This window comes from Panthera onca, chromosome D3 (genome assembly GCF_046562875.1).
Source record: "Panthera onca isolate mPanOnc1 chromosome D3, mPanOnc1 haplotype 2, whole genome shotgun sequence".
NCBI lineage: Eukaryota > Metazoa > Chordata > Mammalia > Carnivora > Felidae > Panthera > Panthera onca.
Window position 1 is genome coordinate 5,174,117 of NC_138350.1, and position 20,308 is coordinate 5,194,424.

General features: G+C 46.3%; 3 protein-coding genes across 13 annotated transcripts in view; 2 read left to right on the forward strand and 1 right to left on the reverse strand.

Moving 5' to 3' along the window:
- RILPL1 (Rab interacting lysosomal protein like 1) overlaps nt 1-2,887 on the forward strand; it is a 38,736-nt gene extending 35,849 nt beyond the window's left edge. For 2 of the 10 annotated variants that reach the window (XM_060612124.3, XM_060612129.3), the window contains 2 exons: nt 223-310; nt 2,410-2,518. In XM_060612124.3, the coding sequence (XP_060468107.2) occupies nt 223-310; nt 2,410-2,415 (94 nt within the window). In that variant the 3' untranslated portion in view covers nt 2,416-2,518. The other 8 variants (XM_060612121.3, XM_060612123.3, XM_060612122.3 and 5 more) reach the window with 6 other exon arrangements.
- Nucleotides 2,888-6,134: 3,247 nt separating this feature from the next.
- Nucleotides 6,135-11,154, reverse strand: SNRNP35 (small nuclear ribonucleoprotein U11/U12 subunit 35). Its single transcript, XM_060612134.2, has 2 exons — nt 11,045-11,154; nt 6,135-6,991 (listed from the first exon to the last, which is right to left on the reverse strand). The coding sequence occupies exon 2, from the start codon at nt 6,986-6,988 to the stop codon at nt 6,248-6,250; it is 741 nt and encodes a 246-aa protein (XP_060468117.1). The 5' UTR covers nt 6,989-6,991; nt 11,045-11,154; the 3' UTR covers nt 6,135-6,247.
- RILPL2 (Rab interacting lysosomal protein like 2) overlaps nt 11,067-20,308 on the forward strand; it is a 36,359-nt gene continuing 27,117 nt past the window's right edge. For both annotated transcript variants that reach the window (XM_060612144.3, XM_060612145.3), the window contains exons 1-3: nt 11,067-11,171; nt 11,826-11,992; nt 19,063-19,244. The gene's annotated coding sequence lies outside the window, so the exon portion shown is untranslated. The remainder of the gene's footprint in view (nt 11,172-11,825; nt 11,993-19,062; nt 19,245-20,308) is intronic.

Sequence of the window (20,308 nt, forward strand, 5' to 3'; positions counted from 1 at the left end):
TAGTAGAACTTTCTCTTGTTACCTCCTCCAAATAAGGTCGCTTTCCGAGGTCATGGGAGGACTTCACCATGAGTTTTGGCGGGGGGGGGGGGGGGGACACAGTTCCATCCGTAACGCCTACTATAAGCAAACCCTTCAGCCGGTCTGTGCGTGGAATGTGTTTGTTTTTCATGCCTCCTCTGTTTTTATCTTCTCTGTGTCTATCTGTACTTTCCTAACCAGGATCTTTACAGCCATAATGCCCATGGTAGCAGCGGGACTGATAATAGATGACCCCACACTGCAACCTGTCCGACGACTCGTTTCCCTCGTAGGCACTGTGTGTGTTTCTGCTTGCGTTCTGAGCTGTGCCTTTAGAATGTGTGCTGAGGCTCTGCCAAGGCCGGCCTGTCTTCCTTGGCCACTCCAGCTGCATGGCCCCCACCCGCGCGTGTGTGGAATGTGATTTCAGACCTGTGCCCGTGAGTCTCGATCTGCACGAGGGCAGCTGCGGAATTCTCGGCTCTGTCACCGATCATTCTTTTTGTCTTTTCTCGTTTCCGTTCTAAAAATCACCTTGTCCGTGATCCAGTAAAGAAGGTCCTTTAAGTGACGGGTCAGTAATCAACGCCCACTGTGACCACCCCCCCCCCAACCCCCGAATGACACTAATGCCGTGTTCGACCTTCACGCCCTAGCTTTCTAAACCGCTTTGTTTCGCCGAGCCATCGTCAGAAAGCCATTTGATCCCGCGAGGAGGGGACCAACGCTTTGTGTCTCTCTGGGTCCCCTTGGACAGGAAGCGGCATGTGGCTTTCCTGCTTGAGTCAGGTAGAGGTGACATGTGGCAGTGATGTGTTGCTGTATTTTTGGCCAGCTAATCGCCCTGATCACACTATGGAGAGAGCTCGCAAATAACCCGGTATGAAAATTGTGCCTTTGTGTGTCAGGACGCATGTCTGTTGTAGAGAAAAGAGCCTTTAGCTGGCAGGGAGAATTTCTCCAGACACACTTGGCTTGCCCCAGCTTTACAGTGAAAGACCCCTTTATTCCCGGTAGGAGGTGACCGTAGGGTCCAGGAATCACAGAATAATAAAATCATGTTTGCCCAGATGTGATTAAAACTGAACTCCATAGGCCACAGCACTTACAAGCTGGGGCGGGGGTGGGGGGAGCTAATAGGTGAACAGACAGAGGAACTAAAAATAGTTGATTTGAAGCTTCAGTTTCTCAGCGGTGCATTCCTATTCCCGCCCCCGGGAAACGTAACATAGCTGTTATCTCTCTCGCCAAGTTCAGAAACCAAAATTGAAGAGTAGCAGAACTTGGTGAGAGAAGAATGAATCTCATTAGAAAGCACGAGTATCGAAGGGCAAGTTAGCCAAGGTTTTTGGGAGAAATTCAAGGTGGGCCACCTCAGGTTTACTTGAGGGCCCTGGTCTTTGTGGAGGGGGAGCTAAGGCAGACCTCGTTTTAAATGGGCCAGTTCCGGGGCGCCTGGCTGGCTCAGTCTGTGGAGCGTGCGACTCTTAATCTCAGGGTCGTGAGAGCGAGCCCCATGTTGGGTGTGGAGCCTACTTGAAATAAAATTTTAAAAAATCAACGGGCCAGTGTATAAGCTTTTTGCCTGTCATTTCTGCCTTCGTCTTTTAGGCATCAGATGGTTCACTCTGATCAGTGATCAGCAGTCACGGCTGTTTTAAAAAGACCCCTTGGTCTACATCGGCCACTGCCGGTCAGCAAGTCGCTGTGCGAAGGTCTAAAGGCTACCGCCCTTAAGTCGGTTTTCAACACCGTAAACCGACGGTTTCCCCAGTCTCATTGGCAGACGGCTTTCACAGCGTTTAATCACAGAACTGTGTCCACCGTTACTGTTTTTGGTTGTCTCATTCTTCTAAAATAACTACTCCCGACTCCTCTCTAGCAGTAATATCCAGGGAATCTGGGCCCTGATGTGCTGCTTCTGTAGTTTCCAGATTCACGTTACGTAACTACTTCAAGGAAAAACATTTGTCTCTTTATGTCGGAATCATCTTAAATTCTAGGTGGCTCTCAGTCATTACTTTCTCTGCATCGTTAGGGTAAAGAGACTCCAGACGTGTGTTTCTAGTCATTTTTTTTTTTTTTTTTAATGTCCGCTGATAATGAGGACAGACCCTCAGCAGTGCTTAAGTAAGAGATGAGATACATCACACATCAGTAGTTGCATATGCCCCATTCACACTGTGTCACCTCCAAGGTGCGGTGACAATGACATGCAGAATCCCCTGCTGCTTTCTCACGTAACTTTGACCCGCACCCCTACCTCTCCTTTCACACCTTGGATTGATCTGCTTCCTTCCACGTCTGCTGCTGTGTGTCCTGGCGTTGCAAAAACGCTACAGTGCACAGCGAAGGCGGGCTCTCATTTCTCTCTTTCCCTTTCGAAAGGTTTAGCTTCTTCTCCCGAGATAAGAAGCGTCTGGCCAACACACAGAGAAACGTGCACATCCAGGAGTCCTTCGGCCAGTGGGTCAACTCCCACCGTGATGACGGTTACACGGAGCAAGGACAGGAAGCCCTGCAGCACCTGTGACCGCAGCCCACCTCTGCCTTTGGACCTGAACTGTCCACCGTCGGCACCTGCAGTGGAACCTGGCAGGGGTCACTACCTTGCACACCTCTCGGTTCAGATGCACCCTCAAGACTGATCCCTCAAACAGACTGTCTCCTTTGAGGAAGCACACTGAAAAACTGATGCCAAACTCTAAAGAAATGTTTATTTATACCCAGGGCTATCACCGTTTATAATAGATGACCGATCTCTTAGGATATATATTTAATAATAACCATGAGCAGAGGCCAGACTTTTGCATTAACTTCAGTAACACAAGCTTCTTTAAGCCAAATACATCACATGCCACTATAATTGCTGTTTGACTTGCTTTGTATGAAACTGTGTGTGTAGAGGTTCTGTTCACCTGTTTGTCATACTTAAGTGGGAGGCAGGGAAGTGGTATTCATTAGCTCATTCATGGAATTGTCAGCGGTGGTAGCATAATACGTAGGATGCATCCATTAGACAAACCGGGCCCCCAAAGTCACCAGACGGGCTGGCCCCACTCAGATGCAAAGCAACAGAAGCTAAGGACCACCGTCCTCCCACCTGGAAACCGGACACAACTTTGCAAGAGCTGGTGGTTCTCTTTTGCACCTTGTTACGGATACTGCCTAGAGCATGTAGCGAGTGCCTTGGAATCGGCTGTGAGTTCTGCAGTGCTAACCAAACAAAGTTGCTAAGGATGAGACATTGCAGCCTTTCTCATTTCTCGTTCGCTCCCCCCCACCCTTTTTTTCTTTTAGCCTTCAATCCATCAAACACGGTCCCCTGTAAAGAAGACAAGTGTCCCAGAGCGGATGTGGAAGGGGGTTGGGGAGCCTAGGGGGTGCAGCATGGGGGTGGGGAGTAGACCTGCCAGTGCCAGGGTGAGGGCAGTGGGTGGAGAGGTAGTCTGGGGACTACACGTCTGGCTGACTCATGGGGCTGTGGTGGCAGACGGAGAGCCAGAAGCCTGCATCTGCTGAGTTGGGGTTTTGCCCAAATAGCACTTTCTCTCTACCCACGGAGGACCCAGGGCACAGGCTGGGTGCTGACAGATTGAGAGAGGCAGTGCGTGCTAACAGAGCGCTCAAGTACATCTGACGGGTCCACGTTCTACGCCTTCTCCCCTGGTTTGCTGAGAAACCATCAGTTGGTTTGCAGGGTTCACGGGGACAGTGTTTCCACAATGCTGAAAATAATGATCAGACAAGATAACGTTGCTTTTGCGCAGTGGTTCTCAAAACTGACTGCCGCTAGTTTATTCTCGGAGTATAAAAGCAGGTGTATTGAGGAGTCTCCCTTCCCCTGGCCACCTTTGGTTGCCCTTTCCCCACGAGCAACCAGTGTTGCCAGTTTCTTGGGTGTCTTTCCTGAAAGGGTTTATAAATATACATGCGGTTATGTAACAAAATATATTTTTTCTTTCTTTTTTTTTTTTTTTACATAAACGGCAGCATACTATATATGTGCTATGCTGTGCCTTCCTTTTCTTAGAATACCCTGGAAACGATTCCACATCAGTACGGAAGATAGTGGGTTTCAACGCCCCCCAGGGACGTTTGGCAACGTCTGGAGACATTTTGGTGTTTTGGTTGTCACCACTACTACTGGCATCCAGTGGGTAGGTTCCAGGGATGGTGCTCAACATCCTGCAATGCCCAGGACAGTGCCCCACAACAAAGACTCTTTCAGCACCGGATGTAATAGTGCGAAATGGAGGACCCGTCTGCCACGTAGATGTGTCATTTTTCATGTTTGTCCAGACCCCACGGATGGACAGGGAGCTTCCTTTAGCACTGCACACTTTCACACCCATGCGTCAGTCTGCAGAATAAACTAGAAAAATTGCCAGGTGAGAAGCCACATGCCTTTGTTGTGTGGCTACTGCTAAGGTCTCTGCTGTGGGGGCTCTACCAATTTTTTTGTTTTGTTTAGTTACCAGGGCCCATACAAGATGAAGCCTCAATGTCAAGGATGCGGTCTGAGGGGTCTAATCCATCCATGTTCTGGGACCCAGGGTTGACAGCCGCTGGCTTGGACAATGTAAGCACCGCGACTGGATCTCTTTCTTCCAGTGCTGTCTCATAACACACCCCCAGGGTGGAGTGCTCGTTCAGCTGAAATAACTACCAGCTCAAGCCCATAATGCACTTTTGGTGCTGTAATAGGGAGCCCTTTGTACAACCTGTGTGAAATCAGAAGGGTGTTCCTGAACGGCTGTTTTCTGAGACGTGGGGGACGTGGTAAGATTCTGCACTGGAAATCTACAAAGGAAAGAGCCTATTTTTCTAAAACTGTTCTTGGGGCGCCTGGGTGGCTCAGTCGGTTAAACGTCCGACTTCGGCTCAGGTCACGATCTCGCGGTCCGTGAGTTCGAGCCCCCCGTCGGGCTCTGTGCTGACAGCTCAGAGCCTGGAGCCGTTTTCGGATTCTGTGTCTCCCTCTCTCTCTGCCCCTCCCCTGTTCACGTTCTGTCTCTGTCTCAAGAATAAATATACATTAAAAAAAAAAACACAAAAAACATTAAAATAAATAAATAAATAAAACTGTTCTAACAGCTAACAGCAGTTTTAACATAGGGCAGGTTCCCTACATAACAAAGAGATTCATACTCGTAATGCAAAAACCTAGTCGTGAATGTGTTGAGTCTCGATACTAAATTGTTTGCTTTGCATGAAACATCCTGAGTTTTAAGACCCTGAACTTGCAAAGATACAGCCATTGCTAAAACAGAAACATTAACTGTCACTTTTTTTAAAACCACGTGAACAGCCTGGTACTCAAAGCCCTCAGAAGAAGTTATAGTCGATATGATCTATGCAGCCCTCCTACAAATGGGAGGCCAGGTGTCCAAGAGGGAGAAGACAAATCAGTCCATCAGAACCAGACAGAAACCTTTCACTGGCTTTTCCTCATTTTCATTTCACTCTCTTTGGAGCTTCATCTTTTCAAAGGGCTGGAAGGCCGCCATAAACCAGAACCCCATAGCCCTGCAACTTTGGTTTTTCACTTTAAATACCAGCCTCCCTGCCAAAAAACAGGAAAAAAAGGCAGTCAGCATTTGGCTCAAGAATGGAGTTCTATTTGTTCAAGGGTAGCTGATTGCTGACCTAGACCACTGCTCACACTGGCTTTGGTACGAAGGTCTGGACGTTCTCCCTGAATTCACTTTTCTATCCCATTTTTATTTCAGTTCGGCAGGCCTGTACGCTACAGATATACAGATGGGAAAGATACCACTTTCCCAACAATCTAGCCAGATTCGGGTTCCCAGGAGTCAGAGCGATGCAAAGGATTTTCGGTCGTCACTTCTTTTTCGCCAGCCCCTCAAAACGGTCAGTTCCAGTAGACAGGAGAAAAGGAGAATCGCAAAACAAGCTCTCTACTGCCAAATTAAACCAGAGTGGTGGCTCCGTAAACGTGCCCTTCTGTATGGCTGCCGGTGAGGACACGACTGTAATAAATGTAATGGGTCCCTAGAACTACAAGGTGAAGAGGAGAAACCCCGTAATATCAGCGTGTTCAGCTTAAACCTGGGTTCTAGACTGGAAAGAAAACTCAACTCCAGACCCCATCACCACCAGCAAGTTTTATTCAAGCACTGGACGTACACTTTGTATAAAAGCCACGCATCTCTCTGTGCCTCCGCGGCGTCTTTGTCTGGGCTCTGGTGGTGCTGGTGAGCCTCTACTTACTTCGGTCCCTCTTCTCCCTCCCCTTGGCTCTGTCATCTCTGAAGTCCCTCTCTCTCTCCCAGTCACTTTCTGGCCACGCCCTGGTTGGCTCTCTCTCCTGCCATCTCTTCTCCCTGCCTCGGTCATGGTCTCGGTCCCTCGTCCGAGAGTCCCAGTGTCTCTCTCGCGACCGAGATCGCTCCCGCTTTTCCCTTTTTACCTCTCTGTACTGGTCGTTTTTAACAACTGGCAAATTAATGGGTTTCCGAAAAGGTCGATCACGCCCCCCAAATCTCAGTTGCCCGGATTCCTTTTTCCCCCCCAGACCTCCTCCAAGGCGCCGAGGGATCCACCCTTTGAGGGTCCTTTCCAGTTCGTAGTCCACAAATATCTCGTGCTGGTCAATAACCAGGCCGTCTGCATCTCGGTAAGCTTTGATCAGAGAACGCTCCTCTTTGTATTCGATGAAGGCATAGCCTTTCGAAAAGCCCGTGACCAAGTCCCTCACCAGCCGAAGCCGCCGGATGTCCCCGTAGCGAGAAAATACTTCCTTTAACTTCTCCTCTTTGGTCTGCAGGTTTAGTCTTGCCACGAACAGGGTGAGGAGGGGGTCTCCCGTGACGCCTTTGTTGGGGGTGTATCGTGCCAACATTGCCCTCCAGATAGCGCGATCGTGTGGGTCTTCATCGGTGCCGTCAATGCTGCCAGCTTTAAGCGGGTCATACTCCTTGGCGATGGGCATCCAATCGTTCATGTTCTAGGAGGGATCACAGCAACCTTTAGGGAGCACCTACTACGAGCTACCCATTTAATCCTTACAACAACCCCACGAAGCAGATACTACCATTCACCCCTTCCTTCAACAGGGAAGGAAGCACGATTCCCAGGGCCTGAGGCCTCCCAGCTAGAAAGTGGGCAGAATGGGGATCAAAGCCAGACAGCGGGGCTCCAGGATGCTCTCACCCGCTGCTCCTCCGTCCCTCCCGGGAAGAAGCAGAGGGCATCGTGCTTGAGTGTGGTCCATCTGTGTATCAACCAGGTTATCATCTCAGGGCACTTACCAATTATATAATAACGTGGCAACACAGATCAACATCCAGGCTTGCCTTTCAGACTTTCAAATGGCCCTAAGGGGCGCCTGGGTGGCTCAGTCGGTTGAGCGTCCGACTTCAACTCAGGTCATGATCTCATGGTTCGGTTCATGAGTTTGAGCCCCACATGGGGCTCTCTGCTGTCAGCGCAGAGCCGGCTTTGGGTCCTCTGTCTCCCTCTCTCTCTGCCCTTCCCCCCGCCAACATAAACAAACATTAAAAAAAAAAAAAAAAAAAAAGGTCATAGGAAAACCAGCCTGGAAACTGCTAACGGAAAATGGTGTTTTTAAAAACTTGACTACCAAGAATTTCGAACACGTACCAACTTAGAGAATGGCATAACCCTCCACAAACTCATCACCTGACTCTGACCAACACGTGCCTAGCCTGGTTTCATCTGTGCGGCAACTCACATCCCCATTCCTAGATTACTCTAAAGGGAATTCTAGATATTACATCGCTCATCTGCAAATGTTTTGGTACGCATCATTAAAAGAATAGAAAGATAAGGACTTAAAAAAAAAACTACAAGGGAAAATGGTGCTTTTAATGTAGTATTTTGCAACAGGTAGCAAAGCTAAAACTACAGTGACTCAGCAACAGCAGGCTCTCAGGTTCAAAAAGGAATATGGGATTTCTTCCCAATTCCCTGGCTGATAATCTGTTTACGCCTCTAGGCATGGGAATTGATTGCAATGGTAATTTTAGCCTGCAAGCATACTCCAATTATCTGATACATGATAATTTTTTTGAAAGAGGGTGGAAAGTTTAAGTTCAGAGGAGAGGCTGATACATGGTAATTGATTCACATTCTGGTGAATCTGCTGGCATAATACTTGCCAACATTTCAAGACACTGCTACTGCTCACATGACCACCTCCGTAAAACTTTAGAGCCAATACTGAAATATGTTACCTTAAAACTAGGACTCCAGGGGCGCCTGGGGGGCTCAGTCGGTTAAGCATCCAGCTTTGGCTCATGTCATGATCTCACGGTTTGTGAGTTCAAGCCCCGTGTCGGGCTCTGTGCTGACAGCTCAGACCCTGTGGCCTGCTTCAGATTCTGTGTCTCCCTCTCTCTCTGACCTCGCTCCCCCCAGCCCCCGCTCTCTCTCTCAGAAATAATAAATGAATAAACTTATAAAAACAAATGAATAAACTTATAAAAACAAAAATGAAAAACTTATAAAAACAGAACTCAAGGAACCTGGCTGGCTCAGTCAGCAGAGAAGGTGACTCTTGACCTAGGGGTTGTGAGTTCAACCCCATGCTGTAGAGCTTACTTTTACAAATAATAAGGATTTGGGCACCTGGGTGGCTCAATCGGTCGGACGTCTGACTTCAGCTCAGGTCACGGTCTCTCGGTTTGTGAGGTCGAGCCCCGCATCAGGCTCTATGCTGACAGCTCGGAGCCCGGAACCTGCTTTGGATTCTGTGTCTCCCTCTCTCTCTGCTCCCTCCACCACTCACGCTCTGTCTCTCTCTCTCCCCCAAAATAAATAAACATTTAAAAAAATTTTAATACAAAAGTAATAAAGATAAGAAAAATTTAGGGATGCCTGGATCACTCAGTCGGTTGAGTGTGCAACTTCGGCTCAGGTCACAATCTCATGGTTCGTGAGTTCGAGCCCACGTCGGGCTCTGTGCTGACAGCTCAGAGCCTGGAGCCTGCTTTGGAGTCTGTGTCTCCCTCTCTCTCTGACCCTCCCCTGCTCACGCTCTGTCTTTCTTTCAAAAATAAGTAAACATTTTAAAAAAATTTTGTAATAATAAAAATTTAAAAATTATAAAACTAGGACTCTGTCAAATTTATATAGTTATCCTCATTCATAACATCTTTCCATATTTATTTATTAAAATATGGGGCATCTGAGTGGCTCAGTCTGTTTTCCCGAACACACAGTAAACATTCTTCAGTCTAGTGTCTGCTTCACTTTATCTCCAGATTCTACGACACTGCATGATAAATACTGGGGAACTGAACTAACTCCAATCAAAATTCAATGAAATTTTTCTTTTGTCCAAATCAGACAAAAAAGATGACCTCATTGCGAACTGAGAGGCAAAATGACTTTATACTGTCTGCCACCAAACTGTAAAAGGAGGTATATATGACTGCCAGCACTAACCAGCAACTTTGGAGGAAGCGCCTCTCTGGCACCCTTATCAGTGAAAGGATGAGGAACAGCTGGGGCAATGAGACGAGAGAGGATTTCCAGGCCCCTCTGGGCGCTGCCTCTAACTCTTGGGTCTCTTCTCTCTCATGGTTGGAATTTCTCCACATTAGGAAAAAAAAAAAAAAAAAAAAAAAAAAGACAGAAAGAGAAAAGAAAAAAGAAAAGAAAAGAAAAAAGAAAAGAAAGGAAAAAAGAAAAGAGAGAGCACGATGTCGACTCTCTCCCTGCTCCAGTATTCTCTAACAATTCCATTCTACTGGCCCTACCAACTCTGGGCCGCACTCCCCACCCTCCATCACAGGGTTGCAGGAAAACAACAAGGACGATAATAATAATTATTGTTAACTTGAAGACGTAGGAGGTGCCAGGCCCTATGCTAAGCACTTAACTCCCCTCACCTCCCAAAACTGTCAGGATCTAGGTTTTACTATTAATGCCATCTCCGGTGAGGAATGAAAGACACAAAAAGGCTTTCTTTTGGGGGGCGCCTGGGTGGCTCAGTCGGTTGAGCGTCCCACTTTAGCTCAGGTCATGATCTCACCCTTCGTGAGTTTGAGCCCCACTTCGGCTCTCTGCGGTCCGCACAGAGCCCGCTTCAGACCCTCTCTCTCCCTCTCTCTCTGCCCCTCGCATGTTTGTGCACGCTCTCTCTAAACAATTAATTAATTAATTAATAATTAATTTTAAAGCAGTAAATGCCAAGAGAGCAGCAGGTTTCACGGCTTCCCATTCGTCTTTCTGGGAGTATTCCCTCCCTTGCCGCATTATGTTGAGGTTTCCTACAGTTTGTTTGGATTTCTAGATTCATGTCAGTATTTCATAAAACGGGGATGAGATGTGAGAGATGAGTGGTGGGGGATGGAGGCGGAAGGGGCAATTAATCATTAAAGACAGAAGTGTGGAAAGTGAAAAAGAACGCTGGATCCGGAGACAGAAGACCAGGTTTAAGACCCAGTCCTATCGTGGGAAAAATTTAAATCATCTGTAAAATGTAGCTACACGCCACTCGACTAGGTTTTTGTGAAGATCAGAAACAGCAGTGTCCGTGAAGGTGCTTTATAATTATACATTACGATACAGGTCAGTTAATTAAGAAACCACCGAACAAAGCGTGCCTCTCCTTACTGACTCCGCCGAGTTCGGATATTCCCGCGCTTCGCATCCAGGTAGGAAACAGAACTGAAGTCGGACCGACGGAACTCTCCCGAGCATGCGCAGTGGCGCGGTGGACGCGAAGGCGGAAGTCGGGGGGGGGGGCGGGAAGCCTACACCCCAGTAGCCCCGCAGTGCCCCCTCCTTGACCGCCGGCCCTCGAGGCTGGCCCTCCCCGACCTCTCGCCTTTTCAGTGGGCGAAGGGGAGAAGGGGTCCTTCTTCCACCCCAGCTACCGCCCTCGCTTCCCGCAACACAACCCTAAAAGGGCTTCCCGTTTGCCAGGCTTCAACATGGCGGCCCTGACAGGAGCGCGCGCACTGTCCGGGCCGAATTCTCTCGTCCTTCCCGCCGGAGCGGGCCCTGCTGCCACCAAGCCGCTCCCACTCACCTCAGAAAGGCTCGGGATCCCTTCCCACGGAAGCCAGCACCAGACTCCGAACGCCGGTAGATCCCTCTTGCCCGCCTGAGCGGAGCTTTACATTGGGAGAAGCAGATTCGCCACGGGCAGTGTGTTGGTGGGTTTTTCTTTTTTTTTTTCCCTTTTCCGTTTTTGCTTTTGTTTTAAGAAATTTAATCCACGTGCGTTGAGCGTCGACGGTACAGCATCCCTGAAGAGAATGAATTTTCCATTTTTCTGACTTTTTGCACGAAGACAGAAACTGCTAAATGGAACAGTTAAGTTGAACGAGTACCGAAAGTGCAGTTAGTGGTCTGGGAGTGGCCGAATCGCCCTCCGCAGCGAAGGGATCTGGCCGCGCAGCGAGAGTGTCAGTTCTCAGACGCCGTTTGGGAATCGGGTGGTATAGTAGCGTCTTCAAAGGATGCGTGTGCTGGTTCACACCAAAGAAGAAAAGGGGTCAGGGAAGGGTTGACAACCCTGACTCCATCTTGCGGCGGCCACCATTTTGTGGGGTTCCCCGACGAGCCGCCACCTCTTGAAATCATCCTGAGGTTTGAACACCCGGGAAGTTCCCCCGTCTCATAATAGTGAGGCAAAAGAGGTCAACCGATTACTCGGCAACCAACTGAATTTCCAACTGAAATTGCTCCCTCGTTGGGGCTTTAAGCTTTAAAAACAACTCTGCGGACGGGCACACCAGCTAACTTGGACTGCCCTTCCCAGTTTGCAGACCCAAAGAAAGCTTTGACTCCTTTTCACTCGTTTATAGGCTCGCTCCTGAGGTTTTTGCTTAACAGTTTGGAGCCGAGTTTGGGATATGAAGCGACCTAGACACCTCCTGCGGATCTCTGGACCTGCAGAAGCGAGCACCGCAGCCCAGGGTTGCTTCTCTTCCGGCGGCCCCTATAATCCCGGGCTGGGAGTGGGGGATGACAGGTATGGTCCTCTCACATCCCCGACCACCCACCTTGGTAGAATTCAGGAGGCTTTTCTGCTAGCAATTCAGGGAAGGATTCCTCCAATGCAGAATGGGTACCAATCTCTCAGAAAGAGCTCTCACTCACCAGCCATCTGGGGCCCAGGGAGCTGTAAGTTTCCTCAACCTGGGCTCAAATCACTAAAGATCATTTAAAACCTCCCTGGTCTCCCGTTGGGCGCACCTTTGGTATCCCTAAATTGGTGTATTTAAGAGCACAATTGGAAAGGTGAAACTATCCTACTTCCCCAAATCAGTGGAAACCTATTTCAGTTGGTACTTTTGGAAGTAGCCTCCAAAAGAACAGACTCAGCTCTGGCCTCCGCAAAAGGAAAAAGAAACTCAATAACCAAAGAAAGATGAAAAGGATTAGAACAACTCAATACTGAATCAAAAATGACCCACTCCTCTTCCATCCAGTTCCCTCCCCCCCACTGCACGCCTTCTATTTCCTCCAGTGTATGCAGGTCTTTCCAACCTTCTTATTCTTTGAAATTTCTCCCTCCCCAGCCTTGCCACCATCCACACTCCCAAAACTAACATCATAGCCCCTTTCAAAGTCAAAGGCACCAGCCCTAATCCCAGTAATCTGGTCCTCTGACCCTCCGGTCCTAAACAGAACTTCTAAATCTTGCAAGACTTTCCTAACCCTAAAGAAAATCCGGAAGAGTTTACCCAACAACTAATTTGCACTATCAGTGCCTATAATCCAGGCCCTTCTGACCTTTACCAACTAGTACGCATGCTTGTTGGACCAATATAGGCCCAAGAATGGATAAATAAGCCTGGATGGGAAGACCCCCTACAGGATTTAAAATTTCCTCATAATGAGGCCCTAGAAAAAACTACTGATATAGTTGCAAATTTAGTCAAAATGATTCCCCATATGTGGGGACCTCAAAATAAATTAGAAGGCAGTACAAAATAAATAAATAAATCCTGAACCTTCCAAAAAGGAATACTTGAAATATAAACGATGGTTCCAAAAGAACAAAAATCTCAAAAACCATTCCTTTATCAGATTTGAGGACAAAAAGGGGATTTTTCCCTTTCTCTTAGCAAACACCTATAACATTTAGAATGAAGATGGTTTTATTCTTATAGACATTAGGGCACCTTATTCAGTCCTCAGCCGCAGTCTATTTTCCAGTCCCCTGCCTCAAGAATATGAAAGCATCTGACCATGATCAGGGTGCTTAATCAGCCACCAACTATCCCATTATCTCAACCCCTAGATTTATTCTTGGCACTTAACAAGGCAACCATTCCTTTTTATGGGTGCCCTCATCCCCAGCACTTTTTTTTTTTTTTTTTAAGTTGGCTCCATGTCCAACTTGGGGCTTGAACTCCGGACCCTGAGATCAAGAGTCACATGCTCTACAGGCTGAACCAGCGAGGTGCACCACCCCCCTTTCCCAAACACTTTTCTTAGGAAGAAATTTTTTGCAGGCTCACTGGGCCCATACTTCCTTTGACCAAAAAAAATGAAATGCTATTAGATCTGCCTTCTCAATCTTCAGAATTCCTAATTCTACTGATCTGTTCAGGACTGCCCCCCAGTCAGTCCACTGCCCCCCATTCCTAAATGCACTCCCTGATCAATTGTGGGCCACCTCTTCCACCGATATATGACACATAACCTTGGTTTCCCAATAACTATTCAAATTGATCATTAAAGGCCTCCCCCAGGGGCGCCTGGGTGGCTCAGTCGGTTAAGTGTCCGACTTCGGCTCAGGGCATGATCTCGCGGTCCGTGGGTTCGAGCCCCGCGTCGGGCTCTATGCTGACCGCTCAGAGCCTGGAGCCTGTTTCAGATTCTGTGTCTCCCTCTCTCTCTGACCCTCTCCCGTTCATGCTCTCTCTCTGTCTCAAAACTAAATGTTAAAAAAATTTTTTTTTTTTAAATAAAGGCCTCACCCAATATTAAGCAGTATTTATGGCCATTATAAGAATAACTCCTGTTATCAACAAAGGATTGATCATCCCCATTACTAGTCCTTGTATTACCCCCATTTTTCCAGTTAAAGAGCTCCGTAATAGAGGAAGGTATCTTGTTCAAGACCTTAGGGCAATTACCAGTACGGTCATACCCTGTCACTCTGTTGCTCCTGACTCCCACACCCCCCCCTTTCTAATATACCAGCTGCAACCACTGCTTTTTCTGTTGTTGCCTTATGCAGTGCCTTTTTCAGCATCCCTGTCGACCCCCAAAGTCAGTATCTTTCTACTTTTACGTGGAACAATCAACAACACATTTGGAGAATCCTACCCCAGGGATACACTGAAAGCCCTACCTGTTCTCTCAAACCTTCCATGCTGACCTACAAGATCTTGATTTCCCTGGGATATCTACACTTTGCAATATATAGATGATTTATGATTATGTTCTCCTACCCTAAAGGCCTGTGGCACTGACACTAAATGCCTTCTGAAGCAATTAGCCAACAAAGGACACAAAGTATCTAAAGATAAATGACAATTCTGTTCTGCCTCAGTCAAATTCCTAGGCCACCTTTCTGCCAGATGGGCTAAAAATAGAACCAGACAGAATTACTACCTTCACCCAGGTCCCTCAACCCCAAGACTAAAAGACAATTACACGGTTTCCTGGGTCTTGCTAGATACCGTCGCCCTTGGATTCCCAAATATTTCCTCACAGCTCAACCCTCATACTAAGCCTTCCATACTACTACTACTCCAAACCTGATCCCATGGTCTTAAGAGGCTCCTTTGTTATTTTTTTTTTAAGTTTATTTGTTTATTTAAATAATCTCTATACCCAACGTGGGGCTCAAACTCTACTTGAGATCAAGAATTGCATGCTCTTGGGGCACCTGGGTGGCTCAGGTCATGATCTCGCAGTCTGTGAGTTTAAGCCCTGCATCGGGCTCTGCTGACAGCTCCGAGCCTCGAGCCTGCTTTGGATTCTGTGTTTCCTCTCTCTCTGCCCCTCCCCTGCTCGTACTCTGTCTCTCTCTCGAAATAAATAAATATTAAAAAAAGAAAAAAGAAAAAAAAAGAGTTGCATGCTCTTCCAATTGAGTCAGCGAGGTGCCTGCCTTTATATCTTTAAAAAACAGGGGTGCCTAGGTGGCTCAGTCGGTTAAGCGTCTGACTTTGGCTCAGGTCATGATCTCACTGTTCGAGGGTTCAAGTCCCACATTGGCTCTGCACTGTCAGTGCAGAGCCTGCTTGGGATTCTCTCTGCCTCTCCTCTCTCTGCCTCTCCCTCACTCACACTTTCTCTATCTCTCTCTCAAAAATAAATAAATAAATTTAAAACCAACCAAACAAAAAAAACCTCACCTCTTCTGCAGCTCCAGGGCACCCTAATTACCAACTGCCTTTCTTTGTTTTTGTCCATTTGAACATCCTTTCCCAAAGGCATGGAGGCCTACAATGCCCCCAAGGGTATGGCAGTCTTCAATTAGACCCTGTGGCCAAAGGTTCACCTCCCTGCCTCTGTGCCCTGACAACCCACCTGTATACTCATTATATGAGTATACTCTATACTCATTACTGCCACCAAAAAACGAACACTAGATTCTCCCCCATAGGTGTTAGGCCTACATACAGTTAGAACTCTCTTAGACTCCCACCACACACACCTGTCTGCCAGTTGACTTAGAAAATTGGAACTCTGGTTTCTTTGCTCTCCAAACGTTTTAGTCTCTCATTGTCCCCCTCTCAGTCCTTCTACCTTATGTCCCTTACCCCTCCAAAACTCAACTGAACACATCCTGTGACTGCATCCTTGTAACTGACTCATTACTTACCCCTTGATTAGACCTTCATGAAATTCCCAAATACAGATTTTGGGATTCTCTCTCTCCTTCTCTCTGCTCCTCCCTCATTTGCTTGTGTGCGCTCTCCTCTCTCAAATTAAATAAAGCTTCAAAATAAAATAAAAATGTTTTTAAAAAGTTACATATTAAAACAACTTGACACCATTCTCCTTCCCTCCAGCTTATCTATTAATAAAAGTTCAAGCCCGTTTCAAACAAGATACCCCTGAAGCCAAGGTCAATCATTATGCTGACCCGGCCCCCAAAGATGTGACACTTCAAACTTCTGATTCACAAATGTCTATCTGTATGACATATGGGGCACAAATAAAATGGTCCTATGGGCACAATACTGTTGGAAGCCATCTCCGACTATTGCCCAACAAATATTTCAAAATGTACAATTTAGCCCCTTGCACAATCCTGGGAAACCATATCACACTGCATTAGGTCAAGTTCCTCTTCCCAGTGGGCCTTTTGACATCTGGCAGATTGATTTCATCCAGCTTCCTCAATGGTAATGATCTGTGTGTTTCTCACCAGACCAAGGCATTTCCTTGCACTCAAGCAACAGCAAAAGCAGTGGCCAGAAACCTATTAGAAAAAAAATCATTCCCAATTGGGGTATTCCTTGACAGCTACACGGTGATTGAGGAACACATTTTTTTCTGGTCATACTGTCTGAGAGGTCTGCAAAATCTGGCCATCTCTCAGCATTTTCATTGCACCTCCCATCCTTGATATTCAGAGGATTAGTTGAACACTCTAATGGCATAATCAAAACTCAGTCGGCCAAACCAACCTCTGCCTTTGGTCTACCGCAGCCCAAAGCTTTGCCTCTTGTCCTTTTAAATCTAAGATCTACCCCTAATGGAAGGGCTCACTTGTCTCCATTCAAAATCATCACCGAGTGCCCTATGAACATAGTTGAGGATCCCTTGCCCTCTACTTTGTTATAAGGAGAAATTCTTCAGTACAGAATATATATGGAAGACCACATTTGTTCAAGATTCATTTTAAAGAGTGCTCCTGAGAGACAAAATACAACCTTAAGCCTGGAGATCTAATATATTATTGGAGGACACATCAACTTAGAGATTCTTTACGGCTGAAATGGAAAGGACTTTATCGGGTATTGTTAACCGCCTTGTGTGCAGCAAAGCTACAAGGGGCTGACTCATGTACAGATTCATGTTTCTCGTTTAAAAAGGGCTCCAGATTCTGAAAACAACTTTCAGAAACCCAGAACTGAAGGAGACAATGTCTGATCCCAAAAGCTGATACCCAAAATTTAGGACCAAGCCAGAACCCTCCTTTTACTTGAATTCTCATTTTTTTCCTTTTGTCTTGTTTCCACCACCCAAGATAGGCCTGAAGTCATTCATGACTTCTGCCTGCTCCGTTGGTTCGAGTTCTTAACTGAAGACTTCCTTATTAACTCTTAGGCTTTAATAAGACTTGACACTGGGGCACCTGGCTGGCTCAGTCGGTACAGTATGCGACTCTTGATCTTGGGGTTGTGAATTCAGACCTCACGTTGGGGATAGGGATTACTTAAAACAGTAATTTTAAAAATAATAATAAGACTTGACACCCTATAGTCTCTACCCTTTGTTCTCAACTCCTATACAAATTCAAGATGAAAAACCAGTTAACAATATTGTTACTACTAAGTTCCATCAAACAGAGAACCGCCTCTGATTGGAATACTAACCCCATTATTAAGCTGTCCCAACCATAGCCCGGGGGATTCCCCCCCACCCCCGCTGAAGAATTGTTGCGTGTCATCATAACCCACTCAGCAGACATCCCAACCATATGCTAAATGCCCCCTTTTAACTCTTCTTCGTTCAGTAAAAATGCCCCATAGATTAGGATCACGTGCAGTGCCTCTAACCATCGCTCCTCCACCCCAGAGGCATCCTAACTCCATTGGCTTCAACCTCCTTTCCCTGTTTTGACATTATTCCTATCCCTAATTTCACTTCCTCTGTAAGATATGTCCACCTGGGACCTAGTGTGGTCTCTACAGACGTAAATCTCATCTTTGGATTAGCTGGTTGCTATAATCTTATCAAACCACAACTGTTTTTTAAAGATAAAAAGGCAGGTGCCTGGCTGACCCAGTCAGAAGAGCATGCAACTCTTTTTTTTTTTTTTTTTTTTTTTTTTAATATTTATTTATATTATTTGGAGCACCTGGGTGGCGTTCCACTTCGGCACAGGTCATGATCTCATGGGTTCATGAGTTCAAGCCCCGTGTCGGGCTCTATGCTGACAGCCCGGAGCCTGGAACCTGCTTTTAATTCTGCGTCTTCCTCTCTTTGTCCCTCCCCTGCTTGCATGCTCGCTCTCTCTCTCTCTTAAAAATATTTTTAAAAAATTTTTAATAAATATTTATTTTGAGAGAGAGACAAGAGTATGAGCAGAGGAAGGAAGGACTTGGGCAAGGAAGGACTCCACTGTAATGAATTTCCCCCACCATAACTGATCAATGGGAAATGAAGAAGAGAAGGGGCCAGGGAAGGGTTGGCAACCCTGACTCCATCTTGCGACAGCCACCATTTTATGGAGTTTTCCAGAGAGCAGCCACTTCCTGGAATCATGATAAACGTCTTGGTGTTTAGACACCTGGAAAGTTCCACCTGTCTCACAATACTGAGCAAAAGCAGTCAGCCAGTCGCTGAGTGCCCCATACCAGCTGAAATTTCTCCCTCGCTGTAGTTTTAAGCCTTAAAAATAAAATAAGCCTTAAAAATACCACCTCTCCTTGTCCTCTTTGGACAGGCACACCAACTGATTTGGATTGTCCTTCTGGGTTTGCAAACCTAAATAAAGATTTGTCCTTGCTCATAGGCTCACTCCTGAAATTTTTCTTTAACAACATGAAATTTTGTACATTTTCCCAACCCCTAAATTTAATAAATTCACTTTCGACACAAGCAAAATAGCTTTTTAAATTGAGCTTGGGGCCTTTGACTTTAGATTCATGTGGGAACTTGTTAAAATGCCATTTTCTGGGCCCCACTGGGATCTGAGAGCTCAGAATCTCTGGAAATTTGCATCTTTAGCAAGTCCCCAAATGATTCTTGAAGCATACTAAAAGACTCCTGCCCGTTAGAGTCATGGTTAAGAAGCCCAGATTTAAAACTTGGGTGTAGGAGGGAAGAGAGAACCAGGTGGTCAATAAATATTTGTAGAACAGATGTATGCATTCTGATTATGGTATGTTTCTTTTTTCATAGGTGCTTATATTCCAGTAGATTACAACTTGATTGTGTTACACCTTGAAATTCTTCGATACAGTTGTGCTTAAATTTGATGGTGGGTGTCTGGTGGTTTTCTTAAGCCACTCATTTTCTGATGAATCCTTACAAGTGGATGATTTCTGCAACTGGTATCTTCAATGTAATCTTATCCTTAGAAGGTAAGTTTATCTCTAATTACTAAGAACGGTATTACTGTTATCTAGTCTTCATTAAATTTAAGTTTTTATGTATTTATTTTGAGAAGCAGAGAGTGTGTGAGCTGGGATGGGGCAAAGAGAGAGGGAGAGAGAGAATCCCAAGCAGTGAGAGAGGAACCCGACCTGGGGCTCGATCCCGTGAACCATGAGATCATGACCTGAGCTGAAATCAAGAGTTGGATGCTTAACTGACCGAGCCATCTGGCGTGCCCCTTTATTGAATCTTTATTTGGTAGGTGAACACAGTTTCTAAATATCTACAGCTTTCTTCGTAGTATGTTTTCTAAAAATGTATTATTAATAAAAATGTATGGAGCACCTGGGTGACTCAGTCAGCTGAGCAACCAACTCTTGATTTCGGCTCAGGTCATGATCCCAAAGTTGTGGGATTGAGCCCCATATCGGGCTCTGCTCTGACAGGGTGGAGCCTGCTTGAGATGCTCTCCCTCTCTCTGCACCTCCCCAACTTGTGTGTGCTCTCTCTTTCTCTCTTAAAAAAGTACTAACGGGGCACCTGCGTTGCTCAGTCGGTTAAGTGTCTGACTCTTGATTTCAGCTCATGTCTTGATCTCAGGATTGCGAGTTCAAGCCCCACATTGGGTTCCGTGCCGGGCACGAAGCCTACTTAAAATTAAAAAAATAAAAATTAAAAAAAAGGAAGGAAATTCTGATCATTGCAATAACGCGGATTAACCTAGGAGACATTGTGCTAAGTGAAGTAAGCTGGCCCAAAAGAACAAATATTGTATGATTCCATTTATTTACACGAGGGACCTAGAATAGTCAAGTTCACAGAGACAGAAAGTAGAATGTTGGGGGTGTAATGTTAGTGTTTCATGGATGCAGAGGGTTCAGTTCAGGAGGATGAACAAGTTCTGGAGAAGGAGGGTGATGGTTCCACAACATTGTGAATGCACCTAATGCCACTGCACTGCACACCTAAGAAGAGTTGAAATCGTAAATATGCATATGTGTTTACCACGTTAAGAAAAGTTTTGTTAAATATTCACGTGCACCTCAGTAGC